Here is a 24,840-nt window from a genome sequence, read left to right on the forward strand (position 1 = left end):
TCATAATCGACTGATTCAAAACCCTCTTTGCAAATCAATGAATGCTTCTGAAAATTATTTTAAATATGCCCGATAAAAATATATGTGAGCTTTATAAAGTGGAAAATAAGAGTAATGCATCTTTTTCTGATCCTCTACTTAAACTTAAGACCTCTCAGGATATTTTGCTTTCCAGGACGAGGATTTTGCTCGAATACGAACGGAGTTCCAGGAGGTGTCTTCGCTTTTTGTGGAATTATTTTGCTTGAGCTCAAACGCCAGTTCAAACGACTTTCAATTGTTTTGCTTCTATGCATATATTTTCATACCAAATTGAATTCGCAGCGTTCAGATTTGGCATTACTTTTGCTTGAGTCGGTAAGCCAGGGCGGACAACAATGACCCAGTTGGAAGGACTTAGCCGAGTTGCAACAGACCGGACAACCTTTTGTGGGTCCTGGTCAGTCGGTAGTGGAGCACACACAAAAACTATATAGCCAAGTTGGGTGTATTTTCATTTTGTTTTGATATTTTTGCTCTGCCCAGCGTTGATAACAAAACACAGCAGAAAGAAATAGAAAGAAAACAACGAACCTGCTAAAGAGAGTTGGAAAATAAAACGAGGCAAAAATTGCAATGCAAACAATTTTCTTTGGCAACTTTTTAATGCAGCTGTCCGTGGCTCCACTGGACGGACAGGCGGGCAGAAAAAAAGAAAAAAACGAAATTAAAAGCAAAAAAACAGAGTGTATGTATTTTTTATTGTTGGCTTTTGTTGGCATAAATCTACGGGCAGATAGCACGAAAACTGGGCAGACAAACACGAGGAAACTTAAAAAACGGTATCAAAATAATAATGACAATAAATGCGGCCATAGAAGGGAGACAAGCTGGAGAAAGAAACCGGCAAAAAAATGGGGCTAAAACCGAAAGCTAAAATACACTCCAAGTTTAGTGGTCTATAATATATTCAAGCACAAATGTTTATAAATTTCTATAAATATGCTTATTTTAATGTTAGATTCGAAGATTTCTTAAAGCTATGCTTATCATTGTCTACCATTTATTAGCTCAGTATCTTCCTTGGGAGTTCCAAAGTTTGTGACAAGCACGAAATACCCAATAAAAATCTATAATGACCCCCAGCTATCCCCCCCTTAGCTCCTTAGTCTAGTTTGAGGGATCTTGTTTAGTTTGTCATCAGGTGCACAGAGTAATTTATTTCGAACGACTGCACTGGAGCTGCTCAGCTGGGCAGAATGTCAAAAGGAGGTGGAAATCGGGGGACACCGGTAAAATCCCAGGTCAGACTTCAGTGAAATGTATCTGCAGGATAGACAGATGCAATTGATAGTCGAAACTGTATCCAGGGGGCTGGCCAGAAGGAAAAGCTTAGACGCTCACCTGCTGTGTGGAATCAGCTCAAGTTGCTCAGTATATGAGCGTTTTTTGTGGGGAGGCTTCATTTCATTAGCCCACAGTGCCCGCCAAAAGTTTGCGGCTTATGTGAAGGCGAATGTTCCGACTGGCCATTCATGGCAACGTTTTTTTCCCAACTTATTGTTAAAGTTGACACTACAGTGCCACGCAAATCCCACTTAAGCGCTCTGGCCCCCAAAACTTGTACTTTTACCTCAGCATATCCCAACTTTGTTACTCACACACACTTGCGGTCAGAATGAAAGTATTTCTTAGAGCTTAAGAACTAACAAACAGAACTAAGATATTCTTATATGGAAAATCATATGCTTTTTAATGATTAGATTTCGCATGATTTTTATAATAGTTTAATTATGTTCATTATATTTCGGTTATATAGTTAATAGCTGTAGCAGCAGTTCCTATAATCTTGCTCGTAATTATATATTATATATTTTTTGGCCAGCCCCAACAAAAAGGCTGGAATTTATTGACATTTTGTTGGCTACTCCCATTGGAACGGCGTCGTGTAAATGCCGAAAGTTATGTGATTATTAAAATAATTTTACGTGACTGCGTCGATTTCTTTGGACGATTCTGTAGGGAAAGTTCTGGGGACTTGCGAGTTGGGGGCCTGTAGATATCGGTTGGTCCAACTGCAGTTCGTTTGCTGCCACGTAGCACATGTGCAGGCCATTAGGGACCCAGAACCCGGGACCTCGGCCACACTTGGTTCGTTAGCGCTTTTTTTTTTTGGGACTTTCAACATGGCACTATAGTATATGTATGCGATGCGAGTTCTATTTTCCTTGCTTCGGTGTGGGCGGTGGCGGAGTGGGCGTGGCAAGCGGGGGATGTGGCTCCAAGAGTAATAGCTTCGAGCTCGATTTCCACAGTGGCACAGTTGGCTACAACTTCATCAAGATGATTGAAATATGTGCGTGCATGTTGGTAATGAGTGAAATGGGACGAAGAGTTATAGATATTCGTAAGCTAAAGCTGTCGTTTGCCAGGCCGAAATTTAAGCTATTTTTATGGGGTATTTTTGAATAGTTTGAATAGTTTATAACTTACAAGCCAGCTCCCTAAATGGTAGATCTATGAGTAAGTCTAACTGTTTTCGTGCTAAGGTAGTTATGATATGCCTTTGGGCATGTTCTGCATCTAACAGCCATGACTATGGGTACGATTATTCCTACGGTTCATGCATATCCAGCAATTTTTCAGCGAATTCAATTCCCATCTCGGAGCGGAGAAATTGCAGAATCACCAAGAAGTTGCCATAGAACGCTGAGTTCATTGGCCAAGATGCTTTCCGTTTATCCGTCAGCATTTGTTGGCCAACAGACCGCACCTTTCACTTCGCAGGAAGGGGGATGGGGCATCGGGCTTCGAAATGGAATAAGTCAGCTGCCGTTGCATGCAAATTGCTCGCCATTTCCGCTCATTGTCATTCGACTGCCCATACACGTAAGCCTAGGCAGCAACTACCATCTACCAACTGCAAACATAATTTAATTAAACGATGGCAAATTTTCCACCTAATCAAACTGTAAAACGGCAAGCGACCGACCAAATTGCAGCCAGTTTCCAAGGCATTAGAAATGAAGATTGCAAAATGGGGGTTCGATGAAAAACTACAGTGGAGCTTGGATAAGTTGAACAATAAGAAAAAAAAAAACACATACATAAGAAAACCTCACATTATTTAGATTGTACTTAAGAGATAACAGTTCTCGAAATCATGGGTAGATATCTATTTGATGTGATTGAACGTATGTGAATGATTGAGGATGCGGATTGCGGACTTTGCAGCACCAGCAAACCACTCAAAATATGCTTCAGTGATATATGTATGTACAGTGAAGCAACCCCAGTTGACGCAGCTCCAACTCGGTTTACTTGCAGAGCAGGCGCAACAAATTGTTTGAGACATGAAGATTTCTTTCGCAATGGGTCCGATATTCGATGGGGGGATCTGCGAAGATGAAAAAACCGAATCGCGCTTGGAAGCCGCACACTCCAATCAATACACGCAATAGGCAAGTTTTCGAAAGGTGTTTGAACCCAGATTTGCCCCCAAGCCAGCGGCATTGCGATTAGAAGTGGCCAAACAAGTTGAAAGAACGCGAGTGCTGGAAATATGAAATCATTGGATCGAAGAACACCTTTGGATGTTCTGGACCCGACTCCGTGGAAAGAACTATTCATTGTTAGGCATTAGCATTTCGGCGGCACCATGACATAACCCAAGCCCTAGCCGGCAGATCTTTTTATAACTAGTTTGCCCCCGGGTCAGACCATGATTTGCCTGATTTAGTATGCAAAGAAATTGAATTTTATTCGCGCTTTCCGCTTTTTGGCGTAACAAAAGTTCAACAAACTTTCAGACCGCGCATTTATTTTTTGGAACCTTCCGCTTGACTTTTGGCTGGCATCTGGCATTCGCAATCCATGAGCACTTCATTAGGCAATTTTCGTGGGTCCGGCTCAAAGGCCCATTAAAATTGTCAACTGAGGTCAGTTAATGAGGCCTTCCGCTGTGGGTTTTGTAAGCCCGTAGGAAAAGTGTGTGAGAAGCGCATAGAGAGGTGCAATGAGGTCGAGAGGTCAGGGTTCAATCTCTAAAGCTGGGGGTTCCGTTAGGCCTTATCCCCAGACAGTGGGCAGTTCGGGGTCATTGAAGGCACTTTCTTGGGATTTAATCATCGAGAGGAAATGTACTTTGTTTTTATTTGGAACGTTGCATAGTCAAAGAGATGGAAGTTTTAGAGAAGTTTATGGAAAATCTCCTAGCTTTAAGATCTACCAGCTGTTGTGCGATGCCAAGACCTCTCAGGTCACATTTACGAGTAATCACATTTCCCTTGGGGCTTGGTCCACAGGCGGCATTCGCCTGGCCCACTCCCAATAAAACTATTAACTCTAATCTGATAGCTGGCTCCATGACATGGGCCAGCATATAGATAGACATCAGCAAAAGCGGCAAGAGAACGGGCCGAAATCTCGGCTCAAAGCGAAACTAGGCCAATTGTAATTAAAACGTTCTACGTGCCCCTGTCGATGATTTTCGGTTTTACTTGGCAGTAGATGGGGCCAAAACTGACCCACATCGAGCAGTAATAGTTCGTGGCAAATCTCAGATGAAAAGTGCGTACCGGAAGCTCTCTGTTTCGAAAATGTGACCGTAGAAAATTGGGATAAAAACGTCAGTTTCGGCCGATTGGGCCAATTGAGCAATTGAATTTAGTGACGCCACGAAAAGTGAAGTAAAGCAAGGTTCGAAAATACACAAAAACGCGCAATGAGTAATAATAATAAAATAATATTTTGATTAGAAAGTTGTATAATCTCGAAAGAGACGAGCGCTGCGATCCGAGTCATGTGAATTTTTTATGCAATTGTTTTTCTTTTCAGTCTTTTGGTTTTTGTTTTTGCACGTAGCCTCCCAATTTCGGGTGGAAAAAGAGTCGGAGTCGGAGTCTCGGGGGCGGCTGATATTGTATTGTATAAGTAGGTATAGTGGTGGAAATAGCAACAATTTCCAGCTGTCTGAAAAGCCAGCAAAGCTTGGCATATGATTTAATTGAAGCCGCAAAACACAAGCAGCAACAATCGTCCACAGATTGGAACTGTGTTTATTTTAATTTCACAAATGTTATGCCATTTTTGAACTACATTTTACCATTATTCTTCGTTTTTTCGCTTTGCATTCGGCGCTGCTCTTTTATTTCGTTATTTTTCTGTGGTTTGTTTACTCTAATAACAAGACTCTGTCAGCATTTAAAAACTCATCAAAAACGAAAAAAACAGAAAAAAAATCAGTTTTCCTCGTTTTTCACTGCGTTTTATGTGGTAAAGTAATTGTGATAAATTTTAAGTAAACAAGCGAACGGCACTGAAAAAAGTTGGGTCAACACAATTGCTTTTAGACAATGTTTAAACAGGGTGAGATGGTCTAACAAATTTGCCTGGACTTTAATGGAATTTCGGTAGTGGCTTTTGAATGGGGCAAGCGTTTTTGGCGCTTTGGTCTTGTGCTACAAAAACTAAATTAATGCCACAAAAATGTGGAGCATCATAGTCTATTAAGTTCGCCATAAATTATTCTCATTAAATTAAAATCCGTTCGATAAATGGTTTGATCTGATAATTAATTTTACGTATAACGTATTTAAAATGCTTGGTTATTAATTTAATGAGAATAAATAAATTAAATAGTTTTATTAGCTAATTAATTGTAATTATAGCCTTTTAAACATGTTTATATTCTAATTCGGGATAATGGCCAGCCCAGCTGCTATTTTCACCATTTTCCATGTTAGGGAGTCATTAGCTTTCGAGTTTAATGAGTACAGCCTCGAAATCCACATACAATCAAGCCGAAGGCGACGACTTGCCCGAAATTATTTTAATCTGCTTCGGCACGCTCAAGTTAAATATAATACAACAAATAAGAGTTAATGACTTTGCCAGCCGGAGCGTTCAATAGCCGCAAAATAACAATCAAAAACCAAAACGATTACTGCAGATATGCTGGTTGGAAAGGAAAATATTCCGAAGGCATTTCACGCCTGTATCGAATATCGTAAATCCCATACCGTGTGGCACAAAGTGGCGCTTAACACGCACTTAAAAAAATGGAGTTGAATGCGCGGAGTGGGGCATTATCCCCCCACCCTGTTCTGCCACTCCCACTCCACCGCCCACCTTTCTCCCCTTTCTCTATCTCATGACTTACTTCCATCCATCAGCTGGGCTTGTTGCGAATAATTCACGTTTCAAATAGAACGTGATCCCATAAAAGAAAGCTGGCTAAAAAGTAAAAAGTAAAATAAAATCCCAACCGGACACTGGATTCTGTGCTGGGAATGGGTCTTCTTTTCGATCAAATGGCTAACTGCGGTTGCTGTGTAATAGACGCAAAAAGCACAAATACAACTCAACTTTCAATTGCGAATTGTGCGGCGTTTTCAAGGAACGTGCAACTGCAACGCTCCGCTGCAAATCTGTCACTCCCCCCGCCGCCCAGCGACAAATTGTTTTTGCTTAACCCGATACAAATAGATACAGATAGGTACAGTACAGCATAATAGATTGAACACATTTTTGGCTTACATCTTTGAAATATTTTAGTTCTTCATTGCTTCAACTATTTAACTACTATAAAAAATGGATGTATTATCGATACAAAATTTACAACTGTTTATATAATTTTAAAAAAATTCGTATTAGCTAAGTTCGTCTGTAGTTAGATAGCCAGATGGATGGATGTATCTGTGCGAATGGAGCTGCGGCTAAAAGTCAGAGTCACAGTCATGGTCGTTGAATAAAAGTGTCAATCTTGGCCAGCAACATCATCATTATCGCCCTCATGATTATCCGTGGTAAGACAATTTGCTCTTTTGTCTTCAAAAAAAATTTTTTTTTTTTTTTTTTTTTTTTTTTTTTTAATATTTATTAAGTGAAGAATCCGTACATCATAATATTGTATCTTAACATCACAGTGTGGAGAAGTATTCTTATCAATTACCAAACACTATAAAATAAAATAAGTGGAGTAGGAACATAAATGAAGAGTTTTTACTGCTGCCCAATTGTCTTGGCAAAGCCTTGCCGTTTAAGTCTTCTTAGAGGTCGAGCGGGGATGAGACGTCTTGCAAGAAGACTGCTATGGCTCAGTAATCTGTCACTATATCGACTTGTATGTCTCCCAATTTGTGACTCAACTGTGTGAATATTGAGGTCTTTATGGAGTGTAGAGTTACGTACATACCAGGGGCAGTTGGTTATTTGTCGTAATGCGCGATTTTGCATCACCTGGATACGATTATAATTCGATTTGGCTGCAATTCCCCAAATCTGGATCCCGTATAACCATATCGGTACGATACAGTGCGCATACACAGCTCTTTTGCACCTCATCGAAAGAGTGCTCCTTCTATTCATGAGCCATCTCAGCTGTTGTGATCTGTGGCCACATTTTTTTACTGTGTTTTTTAGATGCGGCCCAAAGGTGAGCCGTTTATCCAGGGTGATACCTAGATATGTTGCTTGCAGGGGCTGATTCAGGGTAACTCCTTCTAGCCGAATTGGAGGGGTGTTTGGGATAAGCGTTTTTAACGTGAAGCACGGGTTTGTTGTTTTCAGTGGGTTTATTTTTAGGTTCCACCGTTTACACCAGGCTGCCAGAGCATTAATATATTCTTGTAGTCCGTTAGCTGCCTCTCTGCTGTCCCTAGAGTTATATACAACTGCGATGTCATCTGCATAGGTTGCAATAAGAGTCCTGTTCGGTGCTGCCATGTGTTCGAAACTCGGGCAAGGGATATCAGCAGTGTACAAGGAATACAGTAGCGGTCCGAGAACACTGCCCTGAGGGACTCCAGCTCTCATTGGGTATATAGAGGAGTAGCTATTTCTCACCGTGATTTTAAATTGTCTTTCTTCTAGATATGACTTTAAAATACAGAAGTAGGGCGCAGGTAGAAGGGTCTTTATCTTGCATAATAATCCAACATGCCATACTTTGTCGAAGGCTTGTTGCATATCTATAAAGACGGCGTTGGAGTACTCGCAGTCGTCAAAAGCCTGTAGTATGTGTTTCACCAGTCTGTGGACCTGTTCAATAGTTCCGTGTCCCTTTCGAAATCCAAATTGATGATCCGGCAAGATATTGCCTTGTCTTATAATGTCGTTTATCCGATTGGCAATAAGTCTCTCCCATAATTTAGAAAGTGAGGGTAAGAGGCTTATAGGCCGATACGACTCAGGATCATCTTCCGGCTTTCCAGGCTTGTGGATCATCAAAATAGCAGCCATTTTCCACTGTCTTGGGAACACTTGGATCCTTAAAATAGCATTAAAGATTAGTGCTATATATATTATCGCTTTTATAGGTAAAACCTTTAGCGTGGCATGACAAATCCTGTCAATTCCTGGAGCTTTATGCTTCGGAAGTAATTTAATTATTTCAAGGATTTCTTCTATCCTTATTGGCTTAATAGGCCAAGACATCTGCAATGGCATTTGTAGGTACTGGTGAGTCTCTCTTATTTGTTCTGTCGTGGCGAAGTCGTAAGGAGTGAAGCGATCCTCTAGGTGGAAGCCGAATGCATTAGCCTGTTCCACTTCAGTTTTTGCAAATTCCCCACCTGGACAGCGTACGGGTACCCATCGAAGTGGTTGTCGTTTAAGGGCTTTTGTGCACTTCCACAGCGAATAGTTTGCATCAACGGTGTAGTCCATGGAGGATAATTTTTGCTCAAAGAAATCACTTCTGAGTTCCCTTAAGACGACTTTGAGTTGCTTTGCTGCTCGGTTCCACAAGATTCTGTCCCATGGATCCTGAGTTCGAATTGCTCTTCTTCGAAGGCGTCTCTTAGTTCTGATAAGTTCTCTGGCCTCTCTTGTTAGAACAATACCATAACTTCTGGGGCGTATCTCGGGCTCAGACGGCGTAGAAGCAGAAGCGGCTCTATGTATATTTTGCGTTAGACTGTCTACTGCGTTCTCGATGTCTTCCTTTGAGCTCAGAACCGTATTTAATTGGAGAGAGTTTTCCAGATGTTGTCTGAAAACAAGGAGATCAGTTCTGCTGTTTATTAACCGAGAGCATGGTCTAACATAGGCACCTTCTGTTTGTAGAGTAGCCACAAGGGCTACATGATCGGAGTCTAGATCCCAATTTTCAGAAATACTAGTTCTGTCTAAGTTTATCCCATGGTACACAGCAAAATCAATGCAGGTAGGTCTGTGACTGGGCACATGTGGGTATCTAGTTGGTGAACCTGTTGCAAGGATATAAGCCCCTCTGGCTGAAATGGCTTCTGCTAGTTCTCGACCTCTGGGTGAATTGTACGTGTCACCCCATAGCCAATGTCGGGCGTTCCAGTCCCCACCAACGAAATACCTTTGTCCACAAGAGACAAGTATGTCACTGAAGTGCCTTTCCTCAATTCTATTTCTTGGTGGACAGTAAATCGCGCTAAATTCCATATCTCCCAGCCCGGTGGAGACCTTGACTGAAGACATCTGAATAGTTCTCGTTTCAATAACTCTTTGCGGGAAATGACGAAGAGAACTTCTCACCAGTACTGCTGCTCCTCCCATTCCGTGATTATGGCTTGAAGGTTTGTATGCGGGATAAAAGCTGTATCCATATATCTTAACTGTGTTCCCTCTGTTGAGTCTGATCTCGTTTAGGAGAAGAATGTCAATGCCGTTGTTGTGTGCGAAGAGCTCTACTTCTCTGGCTTTACCTGAAATACCATTTACATTCCAGATAAGAATCTTCAGAGGGTTCATTGCGATGGTAAAGCGTTACTATGGAGTTGGGGAGCCGATGTATCCCCAGTCCGTTGCTTCAGCATATTGGCCATTTCAAAAACAATATTTTCCAGCCTTTCGAGTCGTTGACTATTCAACTTGTTTTGTTGTTGTTGCTCCTGTTGCTGCTGCTGTAGCCACGATAGGAATTGCTGCTGTTGTTGCTGTTGAAGCTGTTGCTGCCACTTCATAAATTGTTCCTGTTGCTGTGCCAATATTGATTGAACGTCAAGCGGGTGTTGCTGCTTAATATTAGTTCCCTTTAATTGTACATTATGTAGACGAGGCTGGGCTGTTGTATTGCCATTTCTTGCAATATCTGCGTAGGACAAGCTCCCAGTATGATCTTTGGGAGTGCTAGCTATTGCATGCTGCTGTTTTTGCTGGGGTTGTTGTTGGTTTGTTGCACTTTTATCAAACTTGGCTTGCTTAGGTTGTTGCTTCTTTACAGTGCCCATTGATCGTCGAAGATACTCCTGGTAAAACTGGCAACCCTTGTAACTTGCCGTGTGATTTCCTCCACAGTGTATACAGATAGGCTGTTGATCATTGGGAAGTACGCATAGCTTGGTTAAGTGATTTTCACCACATCGAGCACAGTTGGGATGACGACGACAGTATTTAGCTGTGTGGCCGAATTCCTGACAACGTATGCATTGTGCAATTTCAGATGATTTACGCATTCTTTCTATCCGCACTTTCTGTCGGCATATTGTGTTAATATCGTATATGTCATTAATTTTTGCACAGGTCTTTATATTAATGAAGAATATATTAAGTTTTTCTTCTCTATTTCTCCTGGATCTTGGGTTGTGTACTTGTAGAACATCAAAGCCATATGTTTTAAAGTTGTCGATAATTTCGTAGTTTAGGGTGCTATGGTGGAGTCCCTTAACAACTATTCTGTGAGGCTTCTCTTCCTTCATTTGGTACGTATGGAATTCAATTCCCGAATTATCAAAAAGATTAACAATAGCTCTGTAAGTATCAGAGTCTTTGGGTAATATTCTCACTGTTTCCCCTTGATTGACTTTAACTGTTAAATTATCTAGGCTAGTGACCTCCGTAATGAGCTCATAGAGATCATTAAGATTGGTAAGGCTCAGTACTATTTGCGGTGGTTTTGATTGTTTATAAGAATTCTGCTTATCAGTATACTGTTGTGGGCTATTGGATGTCACATTTGGTACACAGTCATCATTAGGAATATTCGGAGCAGCCGATGCACACGAGGTGGATGCGACATCATGACAAACTTGTGGAGTTTCTATGCCATCACTGGTTTCGTCCAATTCCATGTCTAGCATGGCAAACCTATTGTTTGAGTTTGAATTACTATTTATGGCTGGATATGGCTCCAGCTTCGCGTCTCTGACAGCTCGTTTAGAGCTATGGTTGGGTGTTAAATTGGTCTTCCTCTTCCTCTCTTTCGTCAGAAGTTTTTGCGCATCAGACAATCTAGTAGCAGCTTTTTCTCTGGAGCTCGGCCTACTGATTGCTGCAGTTGTTGTAGATGTAGTATTGCAAGTTGCACTTGTAAATGTTATCGTCGTAGTTATTGTGCTTAGGTTAACAGATTCAGTGCATGAAGAGCGTTGATTCAATAATTCCATCCTGATATCCAGTGGAGACTTACCAGCTACTTGCCGCATTTCTTCATAATCAATCGGCTTATTTCTAAGCTGAGAGTTAGAAGTTTCGTTGTTCGTATCCATTTTACAGTTACTAATCCGGTCTATTTATTTTTTTTTTTTTTTCTAATAAGTACGTTGCTTGTTGCCTCCCTTGTGCGGCTGCCACGTGGTGAGGGGCCCAATGGGCAGAGAATGCAAATTTTTTGCACCTTATCCACCGTTCTTTGTTGATGTTCACATGCCGACTCTGCAAGGCAGAGTCCAAATGTTAGAATGCGTGCTGTTTTGCACAGCTACGAATGCAGGTTTGCGAATTAAATTTAAAGTGAAATTCACAGACAAAAACTATAAACAACCGCTCAGTGTGACCAGCTCTCAGCCACTCTCAAAAAAAATGAAAAAAAAAACGTGCTGGCAAAAATTGAATGGAAAGTAACTCACAAAAGTGACAGCTGTTTGTAGACTTTGAGCTGGAGTAATATTTGCCCAACGTTTTATTAAACATTTTTTAGTTTGTCAAAAGCATAAAGACACTTCATTGTTGTAGTTCCTAGTTGTTCCTAGGTTCTTCCCAATTTAACTGTTTGGAGTTATCAAAGGATAGGTTATCATTAATATTTACCTTCCTTATTATAACAACTTTTGTAAATTCCGTAAATTGTATTCAAACAAGCACCTTTTTGGACCATTGTAGCAATTTCTGAAGTTTTTGGCTTGCACAGCTCTTTTTAAAGCATCCAATTAAAATGCCATTCCAGCCATTTCGTTCCATTTTGCTCGCTGTGCTCCCATTTAAATTTCCTTTGCCATTCCCGCATGTCAAATGAAAAGTGAACAAGTGAGGTGAAGCTTCATTTGGCTTAGATTAACGCGGCTTGTAATTAAGTTGTAAAACCTACGTGCGGGCTTTTCAAGTATCTGCCCCTCACCGAGTTGCCCCTAAATTTCGCCTAGTACTCACATAAAAGTCCTAAGTACACAACACATCTGTGGGTGGAGTAGTGAGAAACTTGTGGCACAAATGGAACTGGAAATTCATTAAGGTCTGCTACAATTTTTACCTGCACTTGCGGTGAGTTAGTGCCATATAATGTGTATACATTATTCAGAAGTATATATGTTGAACAATTAACAATATATATTAAACAATAAAAAATGTTTTGAAATAGAAAGGAGATTGCTGTTCTTATTATTATTATTCTTACTTATTATTATATGCTTCATATGTTTTTTTTGTGGCTTCTATGAATCAATTCCACCCTTTTATCATTTGAAGGTAGGTATTGCTCTGCTCATGCAAGTGTGGCATGCAACAAATGTCGCTGGCAACATGTTGACTACGTCCATTAACACACTCCAGTTGTCATTTGTTTTACTGCCGGGCTAGAATTCGTATTTGGCCATGGAGTCGAGGTAGAAGAGATGTGTTGACAATTAACGAATTTCATATCATGGCCGTAAATCTGACGGTTTGCTGGAGTATGAAAGTCCCTTGACGAGCAGTGTGCCAAATTGCGTTTGTGGGTCAAATTGTAAACAATTAGCTGTTATGGTAACCGATTTCGCCGCGAAGGTTAATATTTAATGCCATAATGGAGCAATGAGAGCGGCGGATTTTGGAGGCGGCTAGGCTTGAGGAGCCATCCTAATGATAATGAACACTTTCTGCGGCTTATTCAGCTAAACGAATTAAAGTGGTTAAAAAGTGATACAAGGGAAGATTTATTGTTAATTGAGATCATTGCTGAATTTGTATATATATGAAATCAAGCTATACTTATATAGTATTAGCAATTTCACCAGGACTAACTATTTTTAAATGCTGCTCTAGTAGTTCTCCTTATATTTGCCAACAGAATATTTCGACCAAAAAGCGGAAACCAGCAAAAGGCGGCAAGTAAGACGTTGACAGCTTTAAGCCCTCTTTCCCCTTCCTTGCCTTCCCCTCTTTGACTTGCACCGAATGTTAATAACATTTTGTTGCAACAACACCAGCAACAACCAAAATTTACGCACTCGACAACAGAGGCGAACAACTCGGCGGCATTTGTTGCTGTGCTGTCTCCATCGTTGTCGCTTCCTTTAACGAGCTCGTCCTTGTTGCAACCGGCGCACGTGACACGCCCAACGCCCCCCGCCCACCTGCAACGTTCGCCACCAGCAGAGGCAGCCCGATTTCAGGACTCGGAGTCTCCTGCTCCTTGGCCTCCAACGCCATCTACATCTGAAGTCTGCGCCTCCGTGGGTGCTTACTTTTACTACTTGACGCTGTCATTTGCGGCATTGCAATTAATTTTTGGCTGCTCTCTCTGTGTACGTGTGTGTGTGTGTTGGGGGGCGGTACGGTAAAAGGGGAGGGGCAAGGCGAACACACGAAAAAGTTGACATCAGTTGCCACAAAGAAAATGCATGATTTGCACAGTCTTAAGAAAATACTATTTAATGTTTATTTGAGAATTTTCCTAACATGTATGTATGTAAATATATTCCCAATATTTAAATATATCCCCCGAATTTTCTCTCAGTGCATGGAATGAGAACATGAGGGCGGTATCGGGCCAAACAACTTGGCTCACTAATTCCTGATCTCTGGCCGACCGAGCAACAACTGCATCCGACTGGAGGCGCAGTAGGGATAAGGTGGCGCCTCCCCAGTTGTCAAACGCTTCTCATTTAACGCCTGCCTGGACTCCAAAGTGAAATTAGGGAGAGGGGTGAAATATGTATTGTGTAGCGCGTTGGAAACTGGAGCTGGCTTTTCCGAGCTACCCTGGCCATGATAAGCATTTGCATTGTCATTATTTTACCTGAAACGACTTGCGGCGAGGAAACTGATATTGACAAAGAGAGTTTACAGATAATTTTCCAAAGACTAGGCAAAGAGCCTTGAGCTCAGGTTGGCTGATATGGAAAATTGAGATGACGTTTTAGTTGGGGGTGGGGAAACTCATGAAAGCGTTGCACTGATGCATATGATTTTTTCTGAGCGTATTAATCTAAAATAAAAGAGACTAAGTTTCAACGCCGAAACCCTTAAATATATTGTAGTAACAATGTTTAACCACTTTTATTAAGCGAAATGGAAAGGGATATGGATATTTCCAGGGGATCCTAGTACACCTATTGCAACTCCGAACCAACACCAATTAAATCCATTATGGCAGGAAAACTAGCCCCAAGGTGGTTAAATTGGAGCCCCTTGAATTTTCTCTGCCGATGGCGAAGACGTAAGGGGAGAATCCTTTCTCCATTGCTCAATCCCCATTGGCCACATTCGCCAATTTGCGTTAACCAAAACCCGCTCTTTAGATGGACCCACCTAAAAAGGTGGGAGGGCGCTTAGGTATTAAGTATTTGTATCACTCCTTGACTTTCACATGGCGAACCCGATCCGATTTTCTGCTCATTTGTGATGTAAAAAGAGCGCGCCGCCTGACAGAAACTTGCCATTCAAATTGGTGTCAACCAGTCAACTGGACGCCAAAGAAAGTGGCGCCACGGACCAGGCGAAATGCACTGGAAAAAATAGAAGTCATCTTGGTTCGTGACACAAACCCTTCGGTCTAAATCAATCTCTTTAGGCCAAATTCCCTTTTCTGTCTTAAACAAGTTTTGCTGAGGCAACAACGTGCAGCATTGGAAAAAGACAATTTGAATAAAAAGGAATCTGAAATTAACTTTGGCGACATTTTTCCTTGTTTGGCAGCTGTTTTCGCTGTTCGCTGTCTTTTCGCCACCGCCCAGCAAAGATCTCCGACTTTTTCCCGTCCATAGCCGCAGTCTGGATTCGAGTAACAGTTTTAGCCAGAGGCGATGCCAAAAGTAGGTCGCCAGCGCCGCTGCAACTTGTTTAACCGGCGACCGAAGGAAAAACTCGCTCCGCACATAAAAGTCGCAGAGCGAAGGAACGAAAGGCGGAAAAAATGGATATGCGTCCTGGGGGACATCTTTGGGTGCACTAAGACTAAGCTGCATTAAAATTAAATTTTATCTGGAACTTTTTATTTGCCTGTCGGAGGCGTTCTCTTGTTTTCGCACAAGGAAGAGCGAGTGTGGAAATTAATTAAGCAATTCAATTTCCCTCGCAGGTATTTGTCTGTCGTATGTTTGCCATTGCATTTATGTTAATTGGAAGTCATTGGAAGCGAGAAAGGATGGCCATTGCGAGCGGTTGATTTATCCAGCAAATAGTTCTGAGACATTTAGCTCCTAGTTTAGTTTAAGTGCTATAATCAGCCGGAACAGGAAACTCAATTAATCCAGCTTGACATTTATTTATTTGCCTGCATTTCAGGGAGTCACTTCAAAATAAATATGTGTTTGGGCTCACCTCTTTTTCAGTGTGCCATTTGATTTTTCTTTTTTAATTTTTAAGCAACTCAGTAGCTGGTGTGCAATACCTCTTCATAACTACTATTTGCTATTGGTTTCGAATAGAAAATCCCGTTGCACATTAATCTGAGCTTCTCGTGGCCCGGCTAATTAAAAGTATGCTCGACGTCCGGGAGGGATTAAACTAAGCTCTGGCATTATCATAGAAATGCAGACGGACAAAGCAAACAAAAGATGTGAGCTGAGCCAGCGCTAAACTAAACTCAGCTGGCATCTTCGGCTTTTGTTTAGTGAAAGGCAGGCGAGCAGCACCTGCTGCACCTGCCACATGAGGAAGGCCCCACCTAATATGAAAACAGTGCTTCGGCACTCCAAAACTGTGGCCGTGGAAAGTACACGCACAGCTGGTGACCTCGACAGGGCATCTTTCGTCACTCATTGCTCACCCAAATCCAAATACTCCAGACATACATGCATGTCTTGGCCAGAGAAATGAAAAATTGTTGGCCAAAACCACCCCAGCTCACTCCCTTTCAGGTGGCGGCAACAAAACGAAATGATAGCAAGATTTATGATTTTGGAACATGATGTTCGGTACATGTCCGATAAGCGATCCGAAACGAAGGCATCATTAAAATCAATTTTGATGCTCCAACCTCCTTTCACCGACCATCGAGCATCGAGCACTGAGTTCCGAGTAACAGCTGCCACATGCGGGGGCACGGGAGTGGGGCAACACTGGATTGCCACGCTTATTGGGGGTGTTTGGTGGCAGGTTACTACATCCGTCCGACATTCATTAGGGATCAATTTAGCTTTCTTTACGTAGCAATTTCAATTCGTTAACTCTTTCGTCGGCCGGTAATTCGTGCAATCAAATCAGGGCTTTAATGATCCATAAAGTCAATGGCATTATTTTTGCGATTGTAAGCTATCAAACAATTTGTAAGGATTGCTTTCATTAAAAAAAGTTAGGCCGATCGGTGGGGTAGTTGGGTATATGTAAATAAAATGAGTGTTTAAACGTACTTAAAATATTTATAGTCCTATATTTGTTATTTACTATTTGGTTACTTTAATTGAAATTTTGAAAAGTGGCCATCAGCATTTTATTTGCATCCTTTGTAGCAACTTAACTCTATAAAACTAACTAGTATATGACTGCACTTAGCATACCATTATTCCCAATCGGGATCCTCAATCTGGCACCTTTGCAATATCATATTTAGATCCCCATCAGTTTTTCCAGTGGCTTAAGCATCGTAAACCTCAATTATCTGTGGGACATAATAACCCTAATCTTTAGTCCCGATGGCCGTTTAAAGCTGGAATAACCACTTCGAGAAAAGACAGTCAAGATTTCAGTGTTTTCCACACTTACTTGTCTAACCTAGGCCAATCCCAATCCCCCAGGCAATTAAAAGACCGCAGAGAGCGCAATTAAAAAAATATTTAATTATAGATCCTCCTCGAGTCGTGGACCGATTTTCCGTTTGCGGTTCGGTTCGGTTCAGTTCGGTTCGGTTCGGTTTAGCCTAAAAGCCAGCGGAGGCACATGAGTTGGCCGGGCTGTTTCATGTGGTCATTACGTCATGATGCAGCTTTTGGCTTTGGAGTGGCACAGTCAAAAGGCAGGCGGTATGGTTGCACATATAAAGCGGGCGAGGAAGGCGGAAAATGGGGAAAAACTTGTAAGTCGGGGCAGACAAAAACCGCATATTTGTCGTGAGCATTTTGTTACAATTTCAATTTTGGCCTGGTCCATTGTCGGGGGTCGGTTTCTAGACTGCACTCTTTATATGCTCGCGAATCTTGTAGTCTCACTTAGTTTTCTGGCCAGGCGTTGCCTTCGCCTTTTTGTTGCGACTACTCGACTTTGCCAGCATTTGAAAGTGCATTTGTTTCGGTCTTGGCCAATATTTGCCAACTATCAAACTGGTTTATTGCAGTTTTTCCTCCAGTTTCTTGAGCTTTGACGAAATGGCCTTTTCTGGCGGGTCTGTTCGACTTCTCAAGTGCAAGGGAGAGGCATACACAAGTTAATAAAATATTTTAACTTTTTTTTCACCTGTATTCTAAGTTGTACTAGATATTACCAATTATTGTTCATATGCATTTTTTACTTACAAACTAGTTACTTTATTCCAATTAACACTGAAAGTTCTCTTTCGCTTGACTGGCGGAAAAGTGAAAAGAATCATAAATGCGCCCGCTAATTGGAGTTCAATGCTTTCACCTGGTGGCCACGAAGAGCACCGCCCACCTGGAGATCTATCTCTTGGGATCCCAGACATGTCCCACCGTTAAATATTCTGCTCGCCCAAGTAGCTGCTGCCCATAAATCTTCGCAGTTTGCCGGCTGTAAAAAGTGATTTACATACTCGAGGTATTTACCAAGTTCGGATCTGAAGCTAAGCGTTAACTCACTTTCGCTGTGTGAGAGTGAAGAAGCGGCAGATAAATTAAATTCAATTTTGCCTCGTCTGCATTTGGCAAACTTAAAAAAGAAAAAAAAACGTACGAATACGGTCGCAAAAAAGTAAACACACACATTTTGCTTTTTATTCACATTTAGCCTGGTTTCTTATTTATAGCATTTTGCATGCATATTTGATCAAAAACAATCAAATTTTATGAGAAAGTACGAGTAACAACATCTTTATATGTTTGGGGAAAACACAAATTGAAAGGAGGTTTATGTGCTTCTTCAAACATTTTATCCATTGCATAAAGATAATTTTTATGAAAGTCTTTTCGGCCAAGGAAGTGCCTAAATAAATTAGGGGACCATGTTGGCTGTAGTGCTATTAATGAGTTTTCTTCATTGTTTTTATCAGCGCGGTGAAAGGGTAATTAGTTGATGATCATTTGTCCGAAACTGAAAAGATGCGCCAGTTGGGTCGTTTAAGCTATTGTATACCCTTGAAAAAATAATAATACAACTTAGGCCCTCAACTTAGCCCTATGATAAGTTTGACTAGCCTTTACCTTGATTACTCCCATGACTTTTTCATTTTAAACACCATGCTCAATGACTTTGAACTAGATCCACCTCCGAACTAACTCCACCTTTCGTTCAACTCCACCTTTTGGGCCACCAATTTACACCTGGCAAACTTGAAACTTGAAGTCCGTCAGAAAAGAAAAATGCATCATTGTCATCATCACTTGGCTGTTACGCATTGCTGGCCACGCCCCCTTGTCCCGCAGCCCATATTTGTAAATCAAGTGAAAGCTATACACATAATTTTCAACTTGTCTGCTGCGTCTGGGTATTTCTCTGCACTTGTTTTATTTTTAGCCGAAAAGTGTTGCACTTTTTTCACATGATTGTGTTAATCAGCTTTGGCTTTGGCTTTCTTGAAGAGCCTCCGTAATACATAAACTATGCTAAAAATAATGCGAATTTTTTTTAGCATTTTGTATTTGCCACTCTCTGCATTCGACCGTTTTTTACATAATGTAGAAAAACTCTTTCGTGGGAGAGGGCGTTGTTTTTGATGTCCACACAGCCATAACCGAAGTTTTTGTTTTTATGGCCAACTAATAACAGCCACATAGTTAGTGACTACCGGTGGGCGTTTGTTGCTCTCCGAAATTGGCCCAGTAAAATTGCCGGTCATCTCTTCTGAAAGGTGCTAAACGGCTGCGGTCATAAATTGCTATAATGTATACAAAACATGTGAATATTTTGTGGGCTTTCACTTGCCAAAAGTTGCGTGCGAAATTATCAGTGAAAAAGGTAGCCAAAATGTGGGCAGAGGGCCTACAGTTTCACCTGATCATGCGGGTTAGGTGTGAAGTTTTAGGAAAATTGTGTAAAATACGTGCTTAAAAGCACCCAAAGTGTGCTCTTGTTATTCTCTAAACTTTGGTTTATGTTTAAACTATTTGAAAATATAATTGGAAAGGTAAACATAGCATATTAAAGAGCTAAGTGTGTTTTTGGCACAGCTAATAATTTTGCAAATAATTTTTAATATCAAATAATTGAATTTAATTTAATATATATTTTTGTTTGGCTGTTGAAAATCCTAAAAGTGTAAACAAGATTGTGTAAGCGGAAATTAAACTCGTAAATACTTACTTCTTTCATTCTTTTTTAATAATATTTTCCTAAATATTTGTAAACCATAAAAAATAGGTAAAAAGAGAGAGAGAAAGTCGTGTATTTAACCCTACAGCTATAAATTCGTTTGCTTCTTAGTGTGTGAAGAAAAACATTTTAATTGCAGTTTAAAAACATAAAATTTGGCACATATATATGTTTTTGTTAATAATTATTTTTTAATTTGCCACCCGCCGCAAACGGACAGCAATAATTAACTTTCCCGCGGGCCACCGGCAGCGTGTAAAATTCCCAATATGCATCATTTCCACTGCAGAAAGACAGGCAAAATAAAACAAAACGGCATGCAAAACTCGAAAGAAAATGAAGAAAAGAAAAACAAATCACATCACTGAATATAATTACCAAAGAGTGAGTGACTGCATGTCGTGGCGCCCAGAGAAATAAAGAAACTGGTAAGAAAGAGAAGAATTGCTGAGAAAGGCGCACAGAAGAAAGACTTGTAGACTCGGCAGCGAAGAGCCAGCTACAGTCTTTTCAAGCCCGGCTTGAGTCTTCGCCCTCTTTCTCCGCACTTTGTAGCCGCTTTTGGGGGCGTTCTAAATAATTTCTGTCACGCTTCGGCTTGCAGTGAAAATAAGAGTGAGTTTTGTATTAGGTAAGCCCTAATCCAAATGGAAAGGAAATCAGAAACGTAATTTATGCTAATTCGGAAGAAATTATTGCATAACTGCACTTCATTCCACTCAGTGAGCGTATAATTGTCATTGACTTTTCAAATCGATTCCGATTCTGACTGATTTTTCTCAACTGGGTGCAACGAACCCATTTTCTACGTATGCTCATTTATCGCGTGTTCGGATAATGAAGCTGCCAAACATCTGTCGACGAGTTATTTAAGCAAAACCAATTAATTTCATTAATTAATATCAATTTGAGAGCGTACAAAAGAATTGTGCAAATAACGACGCAAGTGTACGCAGCAATATGGCTGCGAATTTATGTTTGTATGTTTCTCTGCAGGACAATTCGTATCTGTTGCTATAAATCATATACATATTCAAATATTTGCACTATTTTCTTGTGCAAATGGTAAGATTACTCGTCTCACTAAGTCGCCTGGCCATCGGAAATGGATAAAAAATAAATGTTTACCTGATTGATTGGCAGACTGACTGAGTGGCCAACTGATTGACTGAGAGTTTGCAGCTGCATGAAATTGTCAAAATGAGCGTGAAATTTATGCTTCAGCCAGCGGTAATCACAGAAAGTATCACACATATCTACATTTAAGCCATGTGTTTAATTAATGCCAGTAATTCATACATTTAATGTAATAATTTGTTCTGCAAATAAACGGCAAATGGTCCGAGCTTCGCGAAAATTAACGAGGGCTTAATATGAAAAATAGGAGTTATTTGACTTTGATATCTTGCAGGAACTTAATAAATGGGAAAATGCTTAAATAAAATAATTTTTAAATATATCTTGTTGATCCAATTTGCCATTAGCTTGAGCTAAAGCCACAAGTATTCACAAGTATTAGCTGTGAGCCATGACTTCATCACGTTTTGCCTTAATGAAAAGCAAATTCTCACACCCTTTTAAAAAGTCAACAAAAACGGAAAGAAATAGTTTCCCAAAAGCCAATTAGCCCATAACATGTGTAGTCGGTCGGTATATCATTAGTTTACATCTCGACGCACTCGTTGCAACAAATTTGGCCATACAAACGGAAAAACGAGCGAATCTTGCACAATAGCGGACGCAGTGGCTCAGTTCTCTGGCCTAAACACCTTTTAATAGCCAAAATTGTTATGGGCGGCCGCAGAAACCGCCGGCCGTCGACCATCAACCATCGACTAATGAGCGGGCAGTCAAGTCGGGGGCTCTTAACTTTTATCTGAGCTGACTTGGCCCGAACTAAGCCGATTTGGGTTCTGTAAAAGGCCAGAACAAACACCGAAAAATGCAGGCCCACACAATGCAGTGGCAGGAATGGTGGTAGGATGGATGGTGGTAAGACACGGCTCTTTTGGCTACTTGAAATAGTTGAAGTGAGCTCGGCTTTTGTGGTTTTCCTCCTCTTCATCTGCCGCCCCGAGGTGCTACACCAAATGAATTATGAGAAGAATTGAAAATGAAAAACGCAATAAAAAATAGAAACAAGATTGTAGCTTTTAACTGGAGCAGAGATTGAAAAAACGTCAGCCGCAAGTGCACAGAGCGAAGTTTTTGAAACATTTCAAATTAAATATTTACACAGCTTAAATACTTGCTTTTAATAAGTAGAAAACATTTTCAAAGTATTTTTTATCGGATAGATCGAATCATTTTAAATGAATTTTGGAAAAAATAGAGCGCTATTTGTATTTATAAATTTTTGAAAATATTTTCAATTGGTACATTACTTGGAAGCTCATATCAGCATTCGTAATAATTTTTCATGTGTACAATAGCTGAATTGAAAGTACTCAATCAATTTTTTAACATTATATAGTTTATAATTGTCAGACTGCTATAAATAGTTGGAAGATATAGTATAATATATATTATATATCAAATATATTGCTTTGAGTTATTTATATTATCATAAAGCGCGTTGATCTACATATACCCATCTAAATCGTTGAGATCCATATTAAATTTAAGATCTAAAAATCCATTTCTTCTAGTGTAGCTGCAATTAATTTACTGGCTGGCACTACTTAAAGTCCGTCAAGAATGTTCGAACTGCTCTGGCCAGCAATTGGAGTTTTTATTTAATTGTATTTATCAAATGCAACGACCCTGAAACGCTATCACTTTTAGCCAGCTGCGAAAAACGGAAAGTTAAGCGCTTTTTATGGAGAATCGAGAGCAGAGTATTTTTAATCTTTTGCGCTGCGGCGAACGCAATCTTCGATCTACCAACTCGATTTCGATTCTCTGGCCATTCAATGGCAATTATGACCGGTTTTCAATTAAACTGAAACTGGAACTCAATTGCATTTCCCCTGTGAAACGAACACCGTTCTCGAGTGAAAGAAATCTTTTCTCCGCCGCCTTTTTCTCGTGCGGAGATCTCACTTACCGCTTGGGATACGGTATGCGCCGGTATTTGAAGGCGTTTTCCACATCGCGCAGTTTCATTTTGTACGATCGTTCGGCGTTCAGAGACATCCAATGTCAATTACACAAAAACACAATCGCTTGAGATCTTAGTTCTCGCAGACCTTTCTTGGCCGAAAGAATTTTCCGGTCAGCACTTGAGTTCACTTTAATTCCGATTCACGACTCGAAGACTTAGAGATATAGACGTCCGTAGAGCTCGACGATCGCGGCTTGACTGAATGTTCCTGGGGGCACTTGGCCGCCTTTTTGGCCAACTTTAAGACGTTGGCAGCGGCGGCTTACCACTGTTTGCTTTTACCATTTTCTTCGACTCTCTTTGGCTCTGTTTATTCGCTCTTTCGATCGCTCTTTGTTCGCGGGCTGACTGATTTCGTGGGGACGTGACTGTAGCCCATTTGTCTGTGGCAACATTTTTATTATTACCCCACCATCTGACATTAATCTACTTAGACATATTTATTTAGGTCGTCCAAACAGCGGAGTGTCTTTATTCTCCGCGCAAGGAATCTAATTTTGGGCACTTGTTTCAATATCCTCTATTGGATCAGTTGGTTTTCCAACCTCAATGGTAATTTGTTCGGTTGAATAGAATATATTGCGTGTGATCCAAACCACGTTGGCAAAAAGAAGAACTTTAGTTTTTTCTATTTCTTAGAGGAAGGGAGAATTAGAATTAAAAACAGGTTTACCTTTGAACCCATCCCCCCCAATGGACAGTCGAAAAGTTGACCTTCCCGCTTTTGTAATTTCCATCGATTAGTTTTGGCCATTCGTACATAAATAAGCGATTCTTGTCGATGTCTGTCTTCTCGCCTCGTTCGTTAGCCAACTTCGGGATCTAAGCTTAATTTTTGCCAAACTCAAATCTATAGTTTCTACAAGAGCTGGATTCCGCGATCTCCGCACTTGCTGTCCACAAAGCTAAGCTCATTGACCCTTATTCAACTGTTGACTCTTATGGCACAGTGACTCAAAGAAATCTTTTTTTCAGATTAAATTAGAACATTATAGCATTAAATAGAGGTAAGATTGATTTTCATGAATTAATAATATTATATATATTATATTATATATATTATAAAATATAATTATTTATACCCTTACTCTTTTTTATGTGTGTGTTATCATATATTACTTTAAATTAACCTTTTCAGGTACCATAACTTTTCACTCTCACTGTAACTGACTTGTCCACTAACTGGCGTCAGACGGCTGTCGACTTTAAGCGTTTACCCACAACTATCTGCATAGGTCCACATTTTTAGGACCGACAAAAAACTGATTGTTTAGTCTTATTAAACTTTTTTTATTTCAGCAACAAGTTGAAAATTCGTGTAAATTTCTCGATAACAATGGCAAAAAATGGAAAAACGCCAGCCTCAACATAAAAACAGGCAAAACATAAAAGTAAAATTAAAACGAAATGCGTTGGCGGCACATGTCTTGTGTTTATCTGGTAATAATTAAAGGTATTTCAGCATTTAGTACCAAGAAAGTGAGTAGCTAAAAAGCTGCAAAGTTGCTGCCTATTGCATTGATGACTGTCCAAATCGACGAAGATAATTGAGCTATCTGAATGATCAGACTCTTTCTCCGATTTCGAAACTCGAAAGCCGACGAGTTGTTAGGCTGTCGGTTTTCGGGTTAAGTTTATCAGCTGTCCAATTGTGGTCGCTCACAGTAAGTTGGCTATATCTTCTTTGCTGCCAACTGTCCCTTTGTGGCTGTGCCGATTGCGCTGGGCTGGCCAACTCGATTGTAAACAACATTGCAATTGGCCCTAGGTGCAAACACAAATAGCTGATTGTGTGAGTTTGTGGCAGGTGTGCGTATATATTGTATTTGGCCAATACTCGCCAGTGTATTTTATGCAGCGAGGTTTTCCATGGTAATTGGTTGGCGTGTTTAATACATCCGTTTAAATATATAAAAGGAATTTTAAATCGTATGCGGTAGATATAAAAT

The 24,840-nt window shown here is 40.5% G+C and overlaps 1 protein-coding gene across 8 annotated transcripts in view; it reads right to left on the minus strand.

Annotated features, from left to right (window-relative positions):
• The window catches only part of LOC6738674 (heparan sulfate 2-O-sulfotransferase pipe), a 44,262-nt gene extending 21,098 nt beyond the window's left edge, over positions 1 to 23,164 (minus strand). For 2 of the 8 annotated variants that reach the window (XM_039294237.2, XM_016169254.3), the window contains exon 1: positions 22,835 to 23,161. In XM_039294237.2, coding sequence (XP_039150171.1) covers positions 22,835 to 22,923 — 89 coding nt within the window. In that variant the 5' untranslated portion in view covers positions 22,924 to 23,161. Of the gene's footprint in view, positions 1 to 22,834 lie in introns of all 8 variants that reach the window. The other 6 variants (XM_039294239.2, XM_016169257.3, XM_039294238.2 and 3 more) reach the window with 4 other exon arrangements.
• Between the last annotated feature and the right edge of the window lie 1,676 nt (positions 23,165 to 24,840).

The sequence above is a fragment of the Drosophila simulans genome, chromosome 3L (assembly GCF_016746395.2).
Source record: "Drosophila simulans strain w501 chromosome 3L, Prin_Dsim_3.1, whole genome shotgun sequence".
NCBI lineage: Eukaryota > Metazoa > Arthropoda > Insecta > Diptera > Drosophilidae > Drosophila > Drosophila simulans.